We start from the raw sequence: 18,348 nt of genomic DNA, 5'->3' as shown, positions 1-18,348 counted from the left end.
ACAATTTCTGATGTCATTCTTTTATCTTGCTATTTTGCTGAATTCATTTATCAGATCTAGAAGTTTTTTATGTGGAGTCCTTCAGTTCAGTTCAGTCATTCAGTCATGTCCGACTCTGTGACACCATGAATCGCAGCACACCAGGCCTCCCTGTCCATCACCAACTCCTGGACTTCACTCAGACTCACATCCATCGAGTCAGTGATGCCATCCAGCCATCTCATCCTCTGTCGTCCCCTTCTCCTCCTGCCCCCAATCCCTCCCAGCATCACAGTCTTTTCCAATGAGTCAACTCTTCGCATGAGGTGGCCAAAGTACTGGTGTCTCAGCTTTAGCATCCTTCCTTCCAAAGAAATCCCAGGGCTGATCTCCTTCAGAATGGACTGGTTGGATCTCCTTGCAGTCCAAGGGACTCTCAAGAGTCTTCTCCAACACCACAGTTCAAAACCATCAATTCTTTGGCACTCAGCTTTCTTCACAGTCCAACTCTCACATTCTACATGACCAGTGGAAAAACCATAGCCTTGACTAGACGGACCTTTGTTGGCAAAGTAATGTCTCTGCTTTTGAATATGCTATCTAGGTTGGTCATAACTTTCCTTCCAAGGAGTAATCGTCTTTTAATTTCATGGCTGTAGTCACCATCTGTAGTGATTTTGGAGCCCAGAAAAATGAAGTCTGACACTGTTTCCACTGTTTCCCCATCTATTTGCCATGAAGTGATGGGACCAGATGCCATGATCTTCGTTTTCTGAATGTTGAGTTTTAAGCCAACTTTTTTCACTTTCCTCTTTCACTTTCATCAAGAGGCTTTTTAGTTCCTCTTCACTTTCTGCCATAAGGGTGGTATCATCTGCATATCTGAGGTTATTGATATTTCTCTCAGCAATCTTGATTCCAGCTTGTGCTTCTTCCAGCCCAGCATTTCTCATGATGTACTCTGCATATAAGTTAAATAAGCAGGGTGACAATATACAGCCTTGACGTACTCCTTTTCCTATTTGGAACCAGTCCGTTGTTCCATGTCCAGTTCTAAGTGTTGCTTCCTGACCTGCATACAGATTTCTCAAGAGGCAGGTCAGGTGGTCTGGTATTCCCATCTCTTTCAGAATTTTCCACAGTTTATTGTGATCCACACAGTCAAAGGCTTTGGCATAGTCAATAAAGCAGAAATAGATGTTTTTCTGGAACTCTTGCTTTTTCGATGATCCATCAAATGTTGGCAATTTGGTCTCTGGTTCCTCTGCCTTTTCTAAAACCAGCTTGAACAACTGGAAGTTCACTTTTCATGTATTGCTGAAGCCTGGCTTGTAGAATTTTGAGCATTACTTTACTAGCATGTGAGATGAGTACAATTGTGCAGTAGTTTGAGCATTCTTTGGCATTGCCTTTCTTTGGGATTGAAATGAAAACTGACCTTTTCCAGTCCTGTGGCCACTGCTGAGTTTTCCAAATTTGCTGGCATATTGAGTGCAGCACTTTCACAGCATCATCTTTCAGGATTTGAAGTAGCTCAACTGGAATTCCATCACCTACACTAGCTTTGTTCATAGTGATGCTTTCTAAGGCCCACTTGACTTCACATTCCAGGATGTCTGGCTCTAGGTGAGTGATCACACCATCGTGATTAATCTGGGTCGTGAAGATCATTTTTGTACAGTTCTTCTGTGTATTCTTGCCATCTCTTCTTAATATCTTCTGCTTCTGTTAGGTCCATACCATTTCTGTCTTTTATCGAGCCTATCTTTGCATGACATGTTCCCTTGGTATCTCTAATTTTCTTGAAGAGATCTCTAGTCTTTCCCATTCTGTTGTTTTCCTCTCTTTCTTTGCATTGATCGCTAAGGAAGGCTTTCTTATCTCTTCTTGCTATTCTTTGGAACTCTGCATTCAGATGCTTATATCTTTCCTTTTCTCCTTTGCTTTTCACTTCTCTTCTTTTAACAGCTATTTGTAAGGCCTCCCCAAATAGCCATTTTGCTTTTTTGCATTTCTTTTCCTTGGGGATGGTCTTGCTCCCTGTCTCCTGTACAATGTCACGAACCTCAGTCCATAGTTCATCAGGCACTCTGTCTATCAGATCTAGTCCCTTAAGTCTATTTCTCACTTCCACTGTATAATCATAAGGGACTTGATTCAAGTCATACCTGAATGGTCTAGTGGTTTTCCCTACTTTCTTCAATTTCAGTCTGAATTTGGCAATAAGGAGTTCATGATCTGAGCCACAGTCAGCTCCTGGTCTTGTTTTTGTTGACTGTATAGAGCTTCTCCATCTTTGGCTGCAAAGAATATAATCAATCTAATTTCGGTGTTGACCACCTGGTGATGTCCATGTATAGAGTCTTCTCTTGTGTTGTTGGAAGAGGGTGTTTGCTATGACCAGTGCATTTTCTTGGCAAAACTCTATTAGTCTTTGCCCTGCTTCATTCCGTATTCCAAGGCCAAATTTGCCTGTTACTCCAGGTGTTTCTTGACTTCCTACTTTTGCATTCCAGTCCCCTATAATGAAAAGGACATCGTTTTTGGGTGTTAGTTCTAAAAGGTCTTGTAGGTCTTCATAGAACCGTTCAACTTCAGCTTCTTCAGCGTTACTGGTTGGGGCATTGACTTGGATTACTGTGATATTGAATGGTTTGCTTTGGAAACGAACAGATCATTCTGTCATTTTTGAGATTGCATCCAAGTACTGCATTTTGAACTCTTTTGTTGACCATAATGGCTACTCCATTTCTTCTAAGGGATTCCTGCCCGCAGTAGTAGATATAATGGTCATCTGAGTTAAATTCACCCATTCCAGTCCATTTTAGTTTGCTGATTCCTAGAATGTCAATGTTCACTCTTGCCATCTCCTGTTTGACCACTTCCAATTTGCCTTGATTCATGGACCTGACATTCCAAGTTCCTATGCAATATTGCTCTTTACAGCATCGGACCTTGCTTCTATCACCAGTGGAGTCCTTAGGGTTTTCCAAATATAGTATCATGTCATCCCTATCTAATGACAATTCCTGATGACCTTCCGTTTCTTTTTCTTTTCTGATTGCTGTCGCTAGGACTTCCAGTACTGCATTGAAGAGAAGTACTGGGAGTGGGCATCCTTGTCTTGTTCAGATTTATGTGGGAAGGGCTTAAGGAGAGCCCCTTTTAAAACATCTCTGATTTCTAACAGGCGATCATCTAAGAATCGGCGCAAAGCGGAGCGGAAGAAGCACAGCCTCAAGGAGGGGAGTCCACTGGAGGATGTGGCCCTTTTGGAGGCATTGAGTGAAGTGGTGCAGGGGACTGAGAAATTGAAAGGTATATTTTCAATACTGATGATTCTTGCCCACATAAAAACCCTAGTAAATACATCACTTCAGGGCACATTCGTAAAACAAAACTTCTCAGCCCAGAGGCCTTTCTCATTGGCTTTCACCTACCCAAGATGTGAAGGACGATCATTGAAGTCAAAAAGTTTACCCAAGGCCACACAGAGCCTAAAGTGTTAAGCAGGTTTGCTCTGGGATGAAAATAAAGATTAAAATCCAGTCCATCCCCTTCACTTGCTACATCATGGACTTGGGAATAAGTCTTATTGGTCTGGAGAAAGACATCTATCTTTCTATTTGGCCTTTTGGGAACTTCCCTGGGGGCTTCCCAGATGGTGCTAATAGTAAAGAACCTGCCTGCCAATACAGGAGACGTAAGAGATGCAGGTTCGATGGCTGAGTTGGGAAGATCTCCTGGAGGAGGGCATGGCAACCCACCCCAGTATTCTTGCCTGGAGATTCCCATGGACAGAGGAGCCTGGCGGGCTACAGTCCATAGAGTCACAAAGAGGCGGACACGACTGAAGTGACCTAGCACACATGCATGCATCGCTGACATCAGGATAAGGATTGAGGAGACACTAACCCCTGCTTGGGCTGCAGTGGGTTTGTTTTCTTTTTGTAGTAGATACGTTAAATTATTCTAGCTTTGGAGGAGAAAGGAGAAAATACGGAAGATATTGTGTGATATTAGATATTTTTTGCTTGGGAAAGAATCTGTTAGGATTCTAGCAATGGAGCTGGTATTACAGCTTAACCACTCTCTCACATTTCTTCTCTCTAGATGAAATATGCCATATTTTAAAGATGCTCTTTCTCTTTGAGTTTGATGAGCAAGGAAGGGAATTACAGAAGGCCTTTGAAGATACTCTGCAGTTAATGGAAAGGTCGCTTCCGGAAATTTGGACTCTCACCCCCCAGCAGAGTTCAGCTACATCTGTAAGTTTTCCTCAAAAACACAATGTGCTTTTCGTGTTAAAATCACTTTCACACATTATTACTCTCATAGTGTCTTAACAGTCAAAGCAAAAGATTTTCCGTTTCTTAAAACATACCACACCACAGTTAAATTATCTTAGCAAGCTGGTGGTAAGAAGATTTTGTGATTGACCGTGTAGTTCATAGTACACCTTGGCTTAGGTTGAGTTTGCTTTTAGTTCTCTTTCCCACATGAAACCTCTGTCACGGAGAAGATGGGAGTCAGATGGTTGCCCCTGACCTTCAGTGAAATTGTTAAGGGTCGACCGGAACTGGTCCCTCACCTCTCTGTTCACACTTATGGATGGGATCTGAACTCTTTAAAGGAAGCCCAGATAATGGCAGTAAATTTGACTTGTCAATTCTGTGTTGTTATGACATGATTACTAATTACGTTAAAGCTGTTTGTGTCCCATCAAGAATTCTGATGTTTTGTCATCTATTTATTGTTTATATCTGCACAGTCTCTTACAGCTCAGGTCTGTTGCTCAGCGTTTTGATTTTGATTCTGAAAGGCTGGTCTGTCTGTCGGGGTCCGTTAAGGACAACGGAAACCACAGCTCATATTTTATCAGAGAGATTTTAATAAATGGAACTGGTTAACCAAGTACTAGAGGAACAAAAAGGCAAAGGGGAGCACAGAGAAGGAACACTGAGATATAGTAAGTGTGGGCAGCAGCTTTTACCCCTAGGGATGAAAGAACAGAAGGAAGAGTTTGAGATTCTTAGAATTTAGACGCTTGGAGGTGGGCCTTGCAGAACCGGTTCTGGAAGCTCCGTGAAGCAGGGGCAGCCATCTGGTGCTGGTATTTCTGAGGGGGCAGATGAGGCTGGTTCAGAGTGCATAGAAATAAATGGAAACTGGAATGAAGAGATGCTGTTGGGTAAGGAGCCACTGTTGAGTGGAAGCAAGCAAACGAAGGAACAGAGCCCATCTCCTTCCTCCCTCCAGCCTCGGCCTGTCCCTCCGTCGGCTGCTCTTGTTGAAGAATAACAGCCGTCAGAGGAGGGTTGTTTTCTCAGGCCCACAGTCCCAGCCTCAGAAGCAGTGCACAGCAGGGTGGGTTTGGAGCTGAGACAGAGGCCGAAAGTCAGCTCATAGCCTTATGAAATACATGAGCTTACTGGGTCTTGATTTCCTCAGTTATAAATGAGAATATTCTCTGGTATACTTCACTGAATGTTTTGAAGGTTACATGACAAGGTAGGTATCAAAGCATTTAAAAGAAAAAACTATAAAAGCAACTAAGAGTTAGCCTCCCATGAGCACTTGAATTTACTATAATAGGTATTTCCTAGAAGAAATGTGATCACCTTCAAAACTTGTGATTTTGAAGCTAACAATTTACAATGCCTCCCCAGGCCCTCCCTTATCTCATCTATTCAGATCATATTAACACCTAAGATACCAGTTTAGGAGTCTTTTGGGGGAAATAACAGGAAATCTGTGTTTTTGCTCTGGTTGGTAAAGCACGGTAATGTCACATGTGCAGGATACCATGGGTCACAGGGCAGTGCTTTGAGCATGTGGGATCGCTGCTGGGCGTGCGCCAGGAGGGGACGGGCACAGAGCTGAGTGACGGCAGGGCAGAGGGCCTGGCATGTGCCCGCTGAGGCTCCTGCAGGCGTGGGATTCCTATGAAGTCTCTTGTTCACCTTGAACACACGTGGAGTTTGCATTCTCCTCCGTTTTGTGTACATATTATTTTAATGTAAAAATTCTCACAAATTTTTGAGTACAGTCTGATGCTCTGTGTATTCTATAATCTATTATTGTGCCCCTCCCCAGGGTTTGGCTCACTCATTTGGAAAGGACCAGACGTTTATCACTGAGCTTTTCCTTTTCTGTTTTCCCCCCATCGTTACCTTCTGGTAGACAGGAGATATCAGGGTCTGAATGGAGATGGGAGAAACTGTCAAATTAAAATGACATATATGTTTGATGCCATAATGAAAATGAAGGGCTACTTATTGCTGCAAAGGTATTTGCAGTCATCAGAAGGATAAAATAATCTTTGCTGATTCAGTCTACTTTCTACTTAGGTTCTAGGTCCCAATTCTACTGCAAATAGTATCATGGCCTCTTACCAACAACAGAAGACTTCAGTTCCTGTTCTTGGTTAGTATTTTTCTCTTTAAATTATTATAGTACTAAGCAGAAGAAGTATATTTTTGTAAGTGTTGAGGTTAGTAGTATAAGGAGAGATTGGGGAGTCACTGCAATTTTTCCTCTATTCTAAGAATCTATCTGTAGTAAAATTAGTTTAATCCTTTAGTGTTAGGAACCTGGGTTGGGGGATGAGAGATCGAGTGTGATATTAAATGTATAATTTTTTAAAAACTTGTTCTGACATGTGCACTTGTCAATGCAGTGGCATATATGCATCCATACAGGTACATCCCAGTTGAAGTTTGAGTCTAAACAGTCTAATTTGCACATACATTGTAAGAATTCTTCTGAATCATCAGCTTTGGCTCTTGGCAGTTTTGCATTGTGTCTTGGGGACATTTTCACATTTCTTGCTTCAGAGCTGGACCTTTTTAGTCATCCTTAGGATTGATAGTATAATTTGAAAACAGATCCAAAGAAGGTTATCATTTCATCTGCATTTCCTATTGAATTATACGTAAAATGTTTCTGCTTATTTTGGGGGGTGGGGGGTTACATAGTCCTCAAAGTTAAAAACCCTAAAGGCTTTCTTTTCAAAGTTGGTTAAAAAAAACTTTTGACGGATCAGTTTGGTGCCAAAGTATTTGCCCTTCATGTGGATCATTCCAGCATGGTAACTTCTTCTCAGCTTTGAAAAGTTGGCAGTTTCTGTAGTTGCTGTTTGCATTTCTGGCATGTGGCAGGCAGCATTCTGAAAGTTTTTCATTTAAATGGTATATTGTGTTAGTATTTTGATGACATTTGAAGTAGGCTTTGTGAGAGCCATGTCAAGTTTAACCTTAATGGTATATTTTGCTACCAGGAATATTCTTACCACCTTCCATACCAGCTAAGCTCATATATCCAGACAGTTAACTGCTATATCCCTAGGTCCCCTTCTTCCTGGAGGCTGGCAGGCTGCTTCTGGTGTCAGTCCCAAAACACACACTGATTTCTGAGATGCTCACAGTTCATCCCAGACGAGAGGCTGTTTGGTAATTAATCCAGGCTGTGTGGTGTCTAATCCAGCTGTGGTTTCTTGCCCCTGTTTTCCTTACTGCTGGCTTGATGCTGGCCTTCAGGTCAAGTCCAGTCACACATCTTTCCCTAGGGTGGTCTAGTTGGCTTTATCAAAGAGCAGTTTCATTTCCCAGCTGTGCCTTGAAGACTTTTAAAACTTTAAGGCTGCTCATTATCAGCAGCCTCCAAATTTGTATTATGTATCATCAGTTCATTATGTGTATTATCCGTGTCCCTGTGTAGGAACACTGGTATAGACTGTGTAGGAAAAGAGAAGTTCTCATAACCCAAAACGGAGAAGGCAATGGCACCCCACTCCAGTACTCTTGCCTGGAAAATCCCATGGATGGAGGAGCCTGGTAGGCTGCAGTCCATGGGGTCGCTGAGTCGGACACAACTGAGCGACTTCACTTTCACTTTTCACTTTCATGCATTGGAGAAGGAAATGGCAACCCACTCCAGTGTTCTTGCCTGGAGAATCCCAGGGACAGGGGAGCCTGATGGGCTTCCATCTATGGGGTGGCACAGAGTCGGACATGACTGAAGCGACTTAGCAGCAGCAGCAGCAGCATAACCCAAAAAGGGGCAGATGAGCTACTCACAGAATCAGTGCCACTCAAATATTCCTCGCCTGCCCCTGCCCAGCTGACACCACAGGGGAGCAGTGACCTGAGGGGCATTTTCTCATTGCTTCATGTTTACCATCAATGCAGCACCACACAAGCTGATTCCAGGTCTTGCAAAAATGGAATCTGTTTCATAAAATGGATTCACGTTTTACCAGAGTAGTGCTTAAATCATAGACCAGTTGGACTTGTTATGGTTGATAGCAAAATTGCTTTGACTATCAAAGGATAAAGAGAAGTCCTTGGAAAAATTGATAAAAGTCCTCAAAGTATTTTTATGAAATGACTTTCTTTGTGCTATGAAATCCAAACATGGAAATATGAAAGATGTCAGGGCTTGCTGTCATATAGTCTTTCAGAATAGTTTCTTTCCTGCCAATAAGTTAATATGTGGTATTTATACTAAGAAAGAACCTCTTTACTTATTTTCTCATGTTTCTACTTATTATTTATTATTCCTACTTAAATAACTCCATAAATGTATCCGAAAGAGGGCCTGGAAGTTTTATCTGACAAATTTTCTCCAACTGTCACCTGCCTCTTCTAGTTATTTATTTATTTTTTAAAGTCTTTTCTGTCTGTTAGCTTTACTTACTGAAAACATGCCACCAGTTTTTTCTTTAAGTCTTAAAATTGAGGTAAACTTTACATACAGTGAAATGTACAGATCTTTTAAGTGTATAGTTTGATGAAATTTAATACATGTGTACAGCCTTATCATCACCACAACCACCACACTCTCCCATTTGAAATACAAAATATTCTTTCCCTTTGAATCAGTTAGTGTGCCTGTTTTTCTTCAACCCTCTCACCTGCCTGAAGTTCAAGTGGAATTCCTCTTTTTGGGGCAGGGCCTCTAGGCTGTGTTTGCTCTGACCAGGAGGTTGTTAGGGTAACACGAACATTAACTCTGCTTCTGAAGCTCATCTTGTAGGTGCAAAGCCCAGTCGCCTCGTTTTAGCTTAGAGCGATTGCCTCAGCTCCCACCAACAGGAAAGAGTGTGTCTGTTACAGTTTCTCTTTCCTTTCCTTTAGATGCTGAGCTTTTTATGCCACCAAAGATCAACAGAAGAACCCAGTGGAAACTGAGCCTTCTAGATTGATGTGACCTCAGCTAGGAGGCTCTGGCAGAGAAAGCTGTCTTCCTTCTACTCCTCACTCCTCGAGGCCTGGCTTTGGGAACTGGGAAGAGAAGACCATCTACCTTAGCACTGGGGAGAGCTGCTCTGTATAGCGGACCTCGGCAGACAGAAATTTCTGTTTTATTTTGCATGTAATTGTAATCATTAGCAAGACTTTAAGCTTCAACCAATAGAACATCATTTTGTAAAAGTTACTGTTTTTTTACTTAGTGCTGGTTGAGAGCATATTTCTGGTATTTATGGTAATCAGGACATTGGGTTTGATTCCCAGCTACAGATCTGAATCATATTGGGACCATAAAAAAATCATAGAACTGATTTGTGTTAATTGGGAATAATATTTCGTGGCTTCTATCTCAAGTGTGAAGAAAAGTAAAATAATGTTTTAAAATTGTTTTATGTTCCTTGAGCAAAGCATTATATATAAACAACATGGCTATTAGTGGTCTCAACATTTGGTCAGGTTCAATCATTTAAATGACTTCTTCACCTTGAACTAAGCAGAATGAAAATCGAAATCGATTCTTTAATGTTCTGAGCTTTCCTGTGCTGACAGTAATATCTTACCAGGTCATGTGCTTCCAGTTACAGCCAGCTTGAGCCTTCTGCACTACAGTGTCCATAGAGACTCTTTACTGCCTGTGAATGTTCTGCTAGAATTAGCAGTATCAGCGCTGGAACAGTCGAGAATTTCTGAAACAGTGTTGTGCGCATTTGGCATGGTGAGCGGTGTGCATCAGGTGGCACGTGCAGTAGTAAGTCACTCCTTTTCCTCCAGATGTTGCTTCTTTTAACATAGTGTTTTTGTCAGTGTCTAGGCCATTTCATTTATTTTTCTTTATGGTGCTTAACTGACTTCTGTCTTTTAGTTATTTTCTTTGGAAGAAATGGAAATGTTTTCCCTTTTCGGTGAGTCTAGAAGAAGCTTAATTCCTTTTGACAACAGTTTTGTTGCTGAGTTCTTGGGTAAAGCTAACAATCTCTTCCACGCTTTAATATCAGAATCAGACTTCTATTTCTCTATGTAAGCTAACAGTAAGTGCTGCTTTTGATCCTCAGAGTGTGGATATACCCAGAATTGTGTAACCAAATAAGCCTTTCCCTAATAATAATGTAAACTACAGAATCTAGGTGTGTTCATTGTATAATTCAATTTTTTTGTGTCTGAAAATGTTCACAAAATAATAGAAACAGAAGATCTGTAATTAAGTGCACAGCATCGAAAGGCTGCAAGTGCTTTGTGACTACTCTGTGGTGTGGATTACTGAACATGGTAACCTACACGATGTTTTAATGTAGTGCTCTTGCTACAGATAATAGTAAAGGGATCCCTGCTGATGGATTGGAAATAGAAGTAAACATGGCTTGATAATGGCGTGACTTTGCATGAAAATTCACTTTCCTTAAAATAATGTAGTGAAGAAGCAAAAAATAATTTGTATGAATACAAATTACTGTCACTTACTCATCTGAGCAAGATGGGATTTTATTCATTTGGAGAAGCAGCAGGTGGGAGCAAACCTTCCAAATTGAAGGGCAACGTCAAGGGGGAAATCCTGGGGGGAAATGGCTGTGTATGGGCAAAGGAGAACCTCCTGGTAGATGAATGCTTAATTTGGGGGAAAGATTCTGTCAAGTTCTAGAGGAGAGTATATGATTCTTCCCCCAAATTTGGGCTTTTCCCAAAGCAAATTCATGCTGCAGGAAGAAGCTAAAAGCCTTCATTATTTTGTTGGTGCCACTGAATCAGCTTTGGTCAGATGCTCTGTACATCAAGAGGAATTGTGCAGAGGATTGTCTCCTGTAATCAAAGTGCATTTTAATTCAGATTTAAAAAAGCTGAGGCAGGAGGTTATTATGTTTTTATCAGTAGAGCTTGGTATAATTTCTTAGCAGTGCTGCATATTTTAAAATAAATTGATTTTCCACATATACCTACATATATACACACATACATTTATGTGTGTATGTACACACGTGTGCACACATCTGAGGGATTCTCTCTAATTGAAGAGGATATTTTTAAAAGTAAATAAAACTGACAGTTCTTAGTAATTGTAGGTGACTATAAGTTTGGAAGGGCTTCTTCCCTGATAGCTCAGTTGGTAAAGAATCCGCCTGCAATGCAGGAGACCCTGGTGTGATTCCTGGATCTGGAAGATCTGCTGGAGAAGGGATAGGCTACCCACTCCAGTATTCTTGGGCTTCCCTTGTGCCTCAGCTGGTAAAGAATCCGCCTGCAGTGTGGGAGACCTGGATTCGACCCCTGGGTTAGGAAGATCCCCTGGAGAAGGGAAAGGCTACCCACTCTAGCATTCTGGCCTGAAGAATTCCATGGACTGTATAGTCCATGGGGGTCTCAAAGAGTTGGACACAACTGAGCGACTTTCACACACACACAGAAGTTTGGAAAGCAAAATTAGCTTTCTTCCTCCTCCTGTGGCTTCCTGTAATCTGTGCTTCACTAGAAGTACCACTTGGACAAGTCCTTGGGAGCCTTTGGTTGTCCTTCCTTGTCTGTCACATAGTAACTGGGGGAGGATGACCATCTTAGAAGCTAGGTCACCATAAATATCTGAGATCGCCTGTACACAGGCCACAGTCAAGGTGATGGTGCTTGCAGCCCTGCAGGCCTGCTCTCAATTCCTGTGCTCTCTGTGCTCCCTCAGCCCTTACCTGTGCTTCCTGCCTGCTCTTCCTCCAGTCCTAGGAACTTCAAGACCAACAGATGTCCTCCTGGTATTTGGAAAGAACAAAGTCATGGTCCACTCATCTTAGTGTCCTTGGACAAAGTCATTTAATCTCACTGAATCTTTTCTCCAACCTGTGTGTCCACTGGGCTAACCAGGGTTTCTCAGTCTTAGCATTGTTGATTCGTTGTTCAGTCACCAAGTCGTGTCCAACTCTTTGTGACCCCATGGACTGCAGCACGCCAGGTTTCCCTGTCCCTCACTATCTCCTAGAGCTTGCTCAAACTCAGTGTCCATTGAGTCGATGCCATCCAGCCCTCTTACCCTCTGCAGCCCCCTTCGCATCCTGCCCTCAATCTTTCCCAGCATCAGGGTCTTTACCAGTGAGTCGGCTCTTTGCATCACGTGGCCAAAGTATTAGCGCTTCAACTTCAGCATCAGTCCTCCAGTGAGTATTCAGAGTTGATTTCCTTTAGGATTGACTGACTTGATCTCCTTGCTGTCTGTCCAAGGGACTCACAAGAGCACTATTGATATTTTGGGTTATATCATGCTTTGTTGTAGGGGGCTACCCTGTACATTACAGAATATTGAGCAATAGCTCTGGCCTCTAAGATCATGGAATCCGGTCCCATCACTTCATGGCATATAGATGTGGAAACAGTGGCTGACTTTATTTTTCTGGGCTCCAAAATCACTGCAGATGGTGACTGCAGCCATGAAATTAAAAGACGCTTACTCCTTGGAAGGAAAGTTATGACCAACCTAGATAGCATATTAAAAAGCTGAGACATTATTTTGCCAATAAAGGTCTGTCTAGTCAAAGCTGTGGTTTTTCCAGTGGTCATGTATGGATGTGAGAGTTGGACTATAAAGAAAGCTGAGCGCAGAAGAATCAATGCTTTTGAACTGTGGTGTTGGAGAAGACTCTTGAGAGTCCCTTGGACTGCAAGGAGATCCAACGAGTCCATCCTAAAAGAGATCAGTCCTGGGTGTTCATTGGAAGGACTGATGTTGAAGCTGAAATTCCAATACTTTGGCCACCTGATGTGAAGAGCTGATTCATTGGAAAAGACCCTGATTCTGGGAAAGATTGAGGGCAGAAGGAGAAGGGGATGAGATGGTTGGATGGCATCACTGACTCAATGGACATGAGTTTGGGTAAACTCCAGGAGTTGGTGATGGACAGGGAGGCTTGGCGTGCTGTGGTTCGTGGGGGTGGCAAAGAGTCGGACACGACTGAGCAACTGAACTGAACTGAACTACCCATCAGGTGCCAGTATGACATACCCCTTCCTCCTGTTATGATAACCACAAATATCTCTCAGTTCAGTTCAGTCACTCAGTCGTGTCTGACTCTGCAACCCCATGAATTGCAGCACGCCAGGCCTCCCCGTCCATCACCAACTCCCGGAGTTCACTCAGACTCACATCCATCAAGTCAGTGATGCCATCCAGCCATCTCATCCTCTGTCGTCCCCTTCTCCTCTTGCCCCCAATCCCTCCCAGCATCAGAGTCTTTTCAAATGAGTCAACTCTTTGCATGAGGTGGCCAAAGTATTGGAATTTCAGCTTTAGCATCAGTCCTTCCAATGAACACCGAGGACTGATCTCCTTTAGGATGGACTGGTTGGATCTCCTTGCAGTCCAAGGGACTCTCAAGAGTCTTCTCCAACATCACAGTTCAAAAGCATCAATTCTTCAGTGCTCAGCTTTCTTCACAGTCCAACTCTCACATCCATACATGACCACTGGAAAAACTATAGCTTTGACTAGACGGACCTTTGTTGGCAAAGTAATGTCTCTGCTTTTGAATATGCTATCTAGGTTGATCATAACTTTCCTTCCAAGGAGTTAGTGTCTTTTAATTTCATGGCTGCAGTCACCATCTGTAGTGATTTTGGAGCCCCAAAAAATAAAGTCTGACACTGTTTCCACTGTTTCCCCATCTATTTGCCATGAAGTGATGGGACCAGATGCCATGATCTTAGTTTTCTGAATGTTGAGTTTAAAGCCAACTCTTTCACTCTCCTTTTTCACTTTCATCAAGAGGCTCTATACATTACCAAATGTCTCTCAGGGGTCAAAACTGTTCCATTTGGGAACTAATGGGCTAAGATGGCTTCCAAATACTTACTAAAAACTTTTCATCTTTTTTTCTGTGTGAGGAAGATGCTTTTTTTCTGCAAGGGCTATTTATATGGGACAAGTGAGAGAATTCATAAAAGTGCTTTGAAAAGAGATTAGACAGTTGTTCAGCCTTACATTGGTATTTTTCATTTTAAAATGCAGTATGGCATTTAGTCCTAGAATGGCCTAGGAGTTCCCATTCTCCAGAATCATCTCCCATGCCTCCACTTCATCAAGACCCTCTTCACCTTTTGGGGGTTCTTGACTGGGGGGTTCACAGACCCTTAAAGAATCTGAAGATAGTGTATTTCTATAATCCTATGTATTTTATTTGATGTGTTCAAAGAATATTATTGTGAGGGGGCCAATAGGCTTTAACCACCCTGTCAAAGAGGTCCAAAGGTTAAGAATTAGCCAGACTTCAACCTTCTCGAAGAACAATGAATGTTCTTCGAGTGTTGACTGTAGTGGTTTGGGCAGAAACAGGTAAACAAGGCAGACCTCTCTCAAGTCAGTGTACCAACTCATCTGACGCCCTGATCCTCCAGGGTAAGGCTTACCCTTGCTGACTAAGCCCTTCTGTGGCTATTTTTGCTTCTCTACTCTAGCTTGCTGGTGCCAGCCGTCTATGCTCACTCACCAGGCCTCCAGGGTAAGGCATTTGCGTCTTTCAAGGCTGTCTGTAGGCAAACCTGTAGGTTACAAGGATGGCTCTGTAGGGCTTCTCCCTGAGCCTGGTAGAGATGCCATAGCTCTCCTATGCATGCTTGAAAGTGTGCGCCTTTGGGTGTATGTGTGGCTCAGGATCCTAGTAAGGTATTTGGGCTCCTGTATTTAACGGGTAGAAATCTACAAGATAATACTATCCAACAACTCTTAGGATCACCTCCTGGAGGCCACACGCTAGTTTTCAAATGTTTATCTCTGATAGTTTTTTCAAAGCTAAACTTTTATTGTTTTATATCTCATATTTATAATCAGCTATGTGAGGTAGGTGTTTGATTTCAGTTTTATAGGTGAAGAGACTCAGGGCTTCCTGGTGGCTCAGTGGTAAAGAATCTGCCTGCCAATGCAGGAGTCGCAGGTTTGATCCCTAGGTCAGGAAGATCTGGAGAAGACACAGCAACTCACCCCAGTATTTTTCCCTGGCAAATCCCATGAACGGAGGAGTCAGGTGAGCTACAGTCTATGGGGTCGAAAAGGAGTTGGACACAACTTAGTGACTAAACAAGACTTAGGTCACATAGCCAGTTGGTAGCAAAAGAGTTTCAGTCCACAGAGTCCAAAGCCCATGTTCTTTCCACTATTTTATGCTGCCTGGCAGTGTTGGAGACAGGGCAGAGAATATATTGGGGACCGTTCTAAAAAATCAAAGGTTCAATTATAAACTGCCTGCAAGAATACCCCAGACCATGCTGGGCCCTGGAAAGGCTTCCAGGCCACAAGGGTCTTTATGTTCCTTTGGTTCCTCAGTTGGGTTAGAGTCACCCACCATCCACTGCAAAACCGGCAGCCTTTATCCTGAGCCCATTCCAAACTCCTTGTATACCCTGCGGGTTGATGGAGAATCCAGTCATGTCGGAGATGAGCAGCTGCCCTTTGAAGTGTCTGGAGAATGGCTGTGGGTTGCATCCTCATGATCTTAGTGCTGATAAACCAAGATAAATCTTCCTGCAGTTTTTAAAGGGGGAAATCTATATAGCACCTATTCCCTGAAGAGTTTTTCCCTTAAGATAACACATACCTTGCTCATAACACATGGGTTTCAGCAGCTAGTCACCATGATGGCTTGGTAAGAACTGATAGAGACATTATAAGTGACTATTGGGACCAATAGAAAGTCCAATCAAAGCAGGTGTCAGGCATTATCAGCTCTTCCAAGCCTTCAGAGGTGCTGATCAAGTGTGAAACGTGCTCTGCTCCTCTGTGGGAGATTGAACCATTACCGCGTACTTCCTGTTGCTGTTTATTGAAAGGGATATTCTTAAATGCCACGACAGCATTTACTCTATTAAATGTATCACACTCCCAGAGTTTAACAATACTATAGTACCTTAAGTGGGGAATACACAAAATAAGGGACAGAGTAATTGTAGAGATAGTGTCTCCCCCAAATACTTCAGCAATCAACATAATGCATGTCTTTCTGGTCCATAATCATTCCCCCTTCCTTCCCTCCTCCCGCCCCCACTGCCCCTCTCCTTTGTTCAGCCCCCACCACTGTTTGGGCAAATGCATATTCTAAGGCAGATGCTTCACGCATGAAGTTCTTAATGCGTAAGGAAAGAGAAACACACTGTGGAAGGAAACATGAGGGTTGTTTAATACTACAGAAGTGAACGGGCTGACTGCTCCCTGCATGTGAGATGGGTGCTCACCCAGCAAAGCCGATGCATGGCACAGCGACCACGCTGCCTTGGAGTTCAGAAGCACCTTCTGTAGAGGAAGAAAGGCCCGTGTTCCTCGTACTCAGAGCGGTGGACCCACAGCGGTTGGAAGCCCTGAAGCGACGCCAGGATGGAGCCCCCAGTCCACACTGCCGTGTCTCTCTCGGGCAGCACGCTTACCTGGGGGGTGTCATTGGGACACATGCTGCTCAGTTCCTTCTGCAGACGGTTAGGGAACCCGCTGAGCATAGTGCTCCCCCCGCAGAGCAGGATGTTGCCCATGAGGTCTCGTTTGAGGGCGATGTCACACTTGTTGAGGCAGGACACTGTCTGGGTATGGAGGCCCAGCTGCATGGACTTGATCAGAGAAGGCTTGAAGAACATCTCCGAGCAGAGGAACCTTTCCTGGCACAGGTAGATTGCCTGCCCATCTGGCAGGGTGTACTGGATCATATGCTCAGTAGCTGGGACTTTCTTCTCTTCAATGGGGTCCAGGGCCACAAAGCAGCATTTCTTCTTGATGTCCTCCACGATGCCCAGCTGGCCCTCAGTGAAGTATTTCCCTGCAGTGTTCATCAGGCACATCAAGTAGGTTGTCAGGTCGGAGCCCGCATAGTCCAGCCGTCCGGTGATGCTGGGCAGAGGGTAGCCCTCGTAGATGGGAACTACGTAGGACACGCCGTGGCCGACCTCCACCACCAGGCCGGAGGTCCTGCCGTAGGAATACATGGACAGGCGGGACTGGTAGGCGATGTGCATCGCGGGCGTTTTGAAGGTCTCAAACAGCATCTCGGCATACTTCTCCCTGTTGGTGTGTGGGCTCAGGGGTGGATCTGAAACCAAGACCGCGTGCTCCTCTGGGGCAATCTTCATTTCCTGATGGAAGAGATACTCCCAGATATCCTGCACTGTATCCCAGTCCACAATGATGCCGTGTCGCAGAGGGTTAATCAGCTTGAGACGAACCTCTGGGTTGATAAGCTCGTGCCCCACGAATGTCTCCTTGCGATTGTCGCCGGTTTTGGCGGTCTCCATGTAGGGTTTGCCCACTGTGGTTGAGATCCTGTGGGTGGGCTTTGGCAGCCCGGCAAAGCCACATTTACAGTAGCCTGTGCCAAGGTCCACAACCACAGCTTTGGTCAGCTCTAGTTTGGGCTGCTTGACCTCAGGTGACGTTGTAGGTTCTGGCTCTGAATGGTTCCGGCGCACCCACACTGCCCGCTTGGCTGGGCCATCCTTCAAGGAGGCGGTGTGGAGGACCTGTGTCTGCGGGGGGGCCTGCTCTCCTCCTCTCTCGGACGGCCCATCCCCTATTACTGCCGCCTGTGGCGCCCACACACTCTTGAGAGCCATCTTGCTCTCAGTTCCTCAATCCCAGCGGCCTCGAGGCCTGAAAGGCTGAAATAAGGGGGCAACTTGAGAATTTCTCCAGTGGTGACATCACTGATTGTGACGTAATCGAGTGTCCCAGGGTTTCTAGTTACGGGGGACCTTTGTCTTGTGTTAGGGTATATTTGAGATAGAGTTTTGGAAGTGATTTACTTTTTTCTAAATTTTGTAATAAACCTGGCTTATCCAAGCACTATTTCTTGAGTGCTCGCTATGTGCAAGGCAGGCAGCAGTGAGGGGAAAAAAAGGACAAAAATCTCTGCCCCCGTAGAACTTATATTCTAGTCAGTGGGGGTTGGGGGAGAGACAGACAATAACCAAAATAAATATATGGGGGGGTGTGTGTGTGTGTGAGTCACTCAGTCATGTCTGACTCTTTGCGACCCTGTGGATTGTAGCCCTTCTCTGCCCATGGAATTCTCCAGGCAAGAATACTGGAGTTGGTTGCCATTTCCTCCTCCAAAGGATGTTCAGGGATCGAACCTGGGTCTCTTGCATTGCAGGCAGATTCTCTCATCAGGCTTCACAG

The 18,348-nt window shown here is 44.0% G+C and overlaps 2 protein-coding genes across 2 annotated transcripts in view; one reads left to right on the top strand and one right to left on the bottom strand.

Annotated features, from left to right (window-relative positions):
• Nucleotides 1-10,442, top strand: part of ELP1 (elongator acetyltransferase complex subunit 1) — a 63,782-nt gene extending 53,340 nt beyond the window's left edge. The window contains exons 34-37 of the mRNA XM_044940399.2: nucleotides 3,170-3,297; nucleotides 4,093-4,247; nucleotides 6,330-6,405; nucleotides 9,117-10,442. Of these exons, the coding sequence (XP_044796334.2) occupies nucleotides 3,170-3,297; nucleotides 4,093-4,247; nucleotides 6,330-6,405; nucleotides 9,117-9,184 (427 nt within the window). The 3' untranslated portion in view covers nucleotides 9,185-10,442. The remainder of the gene's footprint in view (nucleotides 1-3,169; nucleotides 3,298-4,092; nucleotides 4,248-6,329; nucleotides 6,406-9,116) is intronic.
• Nucleotides 10,443-16,363: 5,921 nt separating this feature from the next.
• On the bottom strand, nucleotides 16,364-17,814 carry ACTL7A (actin like 7A). Its single transcript, XM_006079406.3, has one exon. The coding sequence runs from the start codon at nucleotides 17,781-17,783 to the stop codon at nucleotides 16,467-16,469; it is 1,317 nt and encodes a 438-aa protein (XP_006079468.1). The 5' UTR covers nucleotides 17,784-17,814; the 3' UTR covers nucleotides 16,364-16,466.
• Between the last annotated feature and the right edge of the window lie 534 nt (nucleotides 17,815-18,348).

This window comes from Bubalus bubalis, chromosome 3 (genome assembly GCF_019923935.1).
Source record: "Bubalus bubalis isolate 160015118507 breed Murrah chromosome 3, NDDB_SH_1, whole genome shotgun sequence".
NCBI classification, from domain to species: domain Eukaryota; kingdom Metazoa; phylum Chordata; class Mammalia; order Artiodactyla; family Bovidae; genus Bubalus; species Bubalus bubalis.
This window is presented reverse-complemented; position numbering and strand designations above follow the sequence as displayed.

Bases quoted from the DNA above. Each gene is read 5' to 3' on its own strand.
- ACTL7A (XM_006079406.3), bottom strand. From the start codon at position 17,783: ATGGCTCTCAAGAGTGTGTGGGCGCCACAGGCGGCAGTAATAGGGGAT.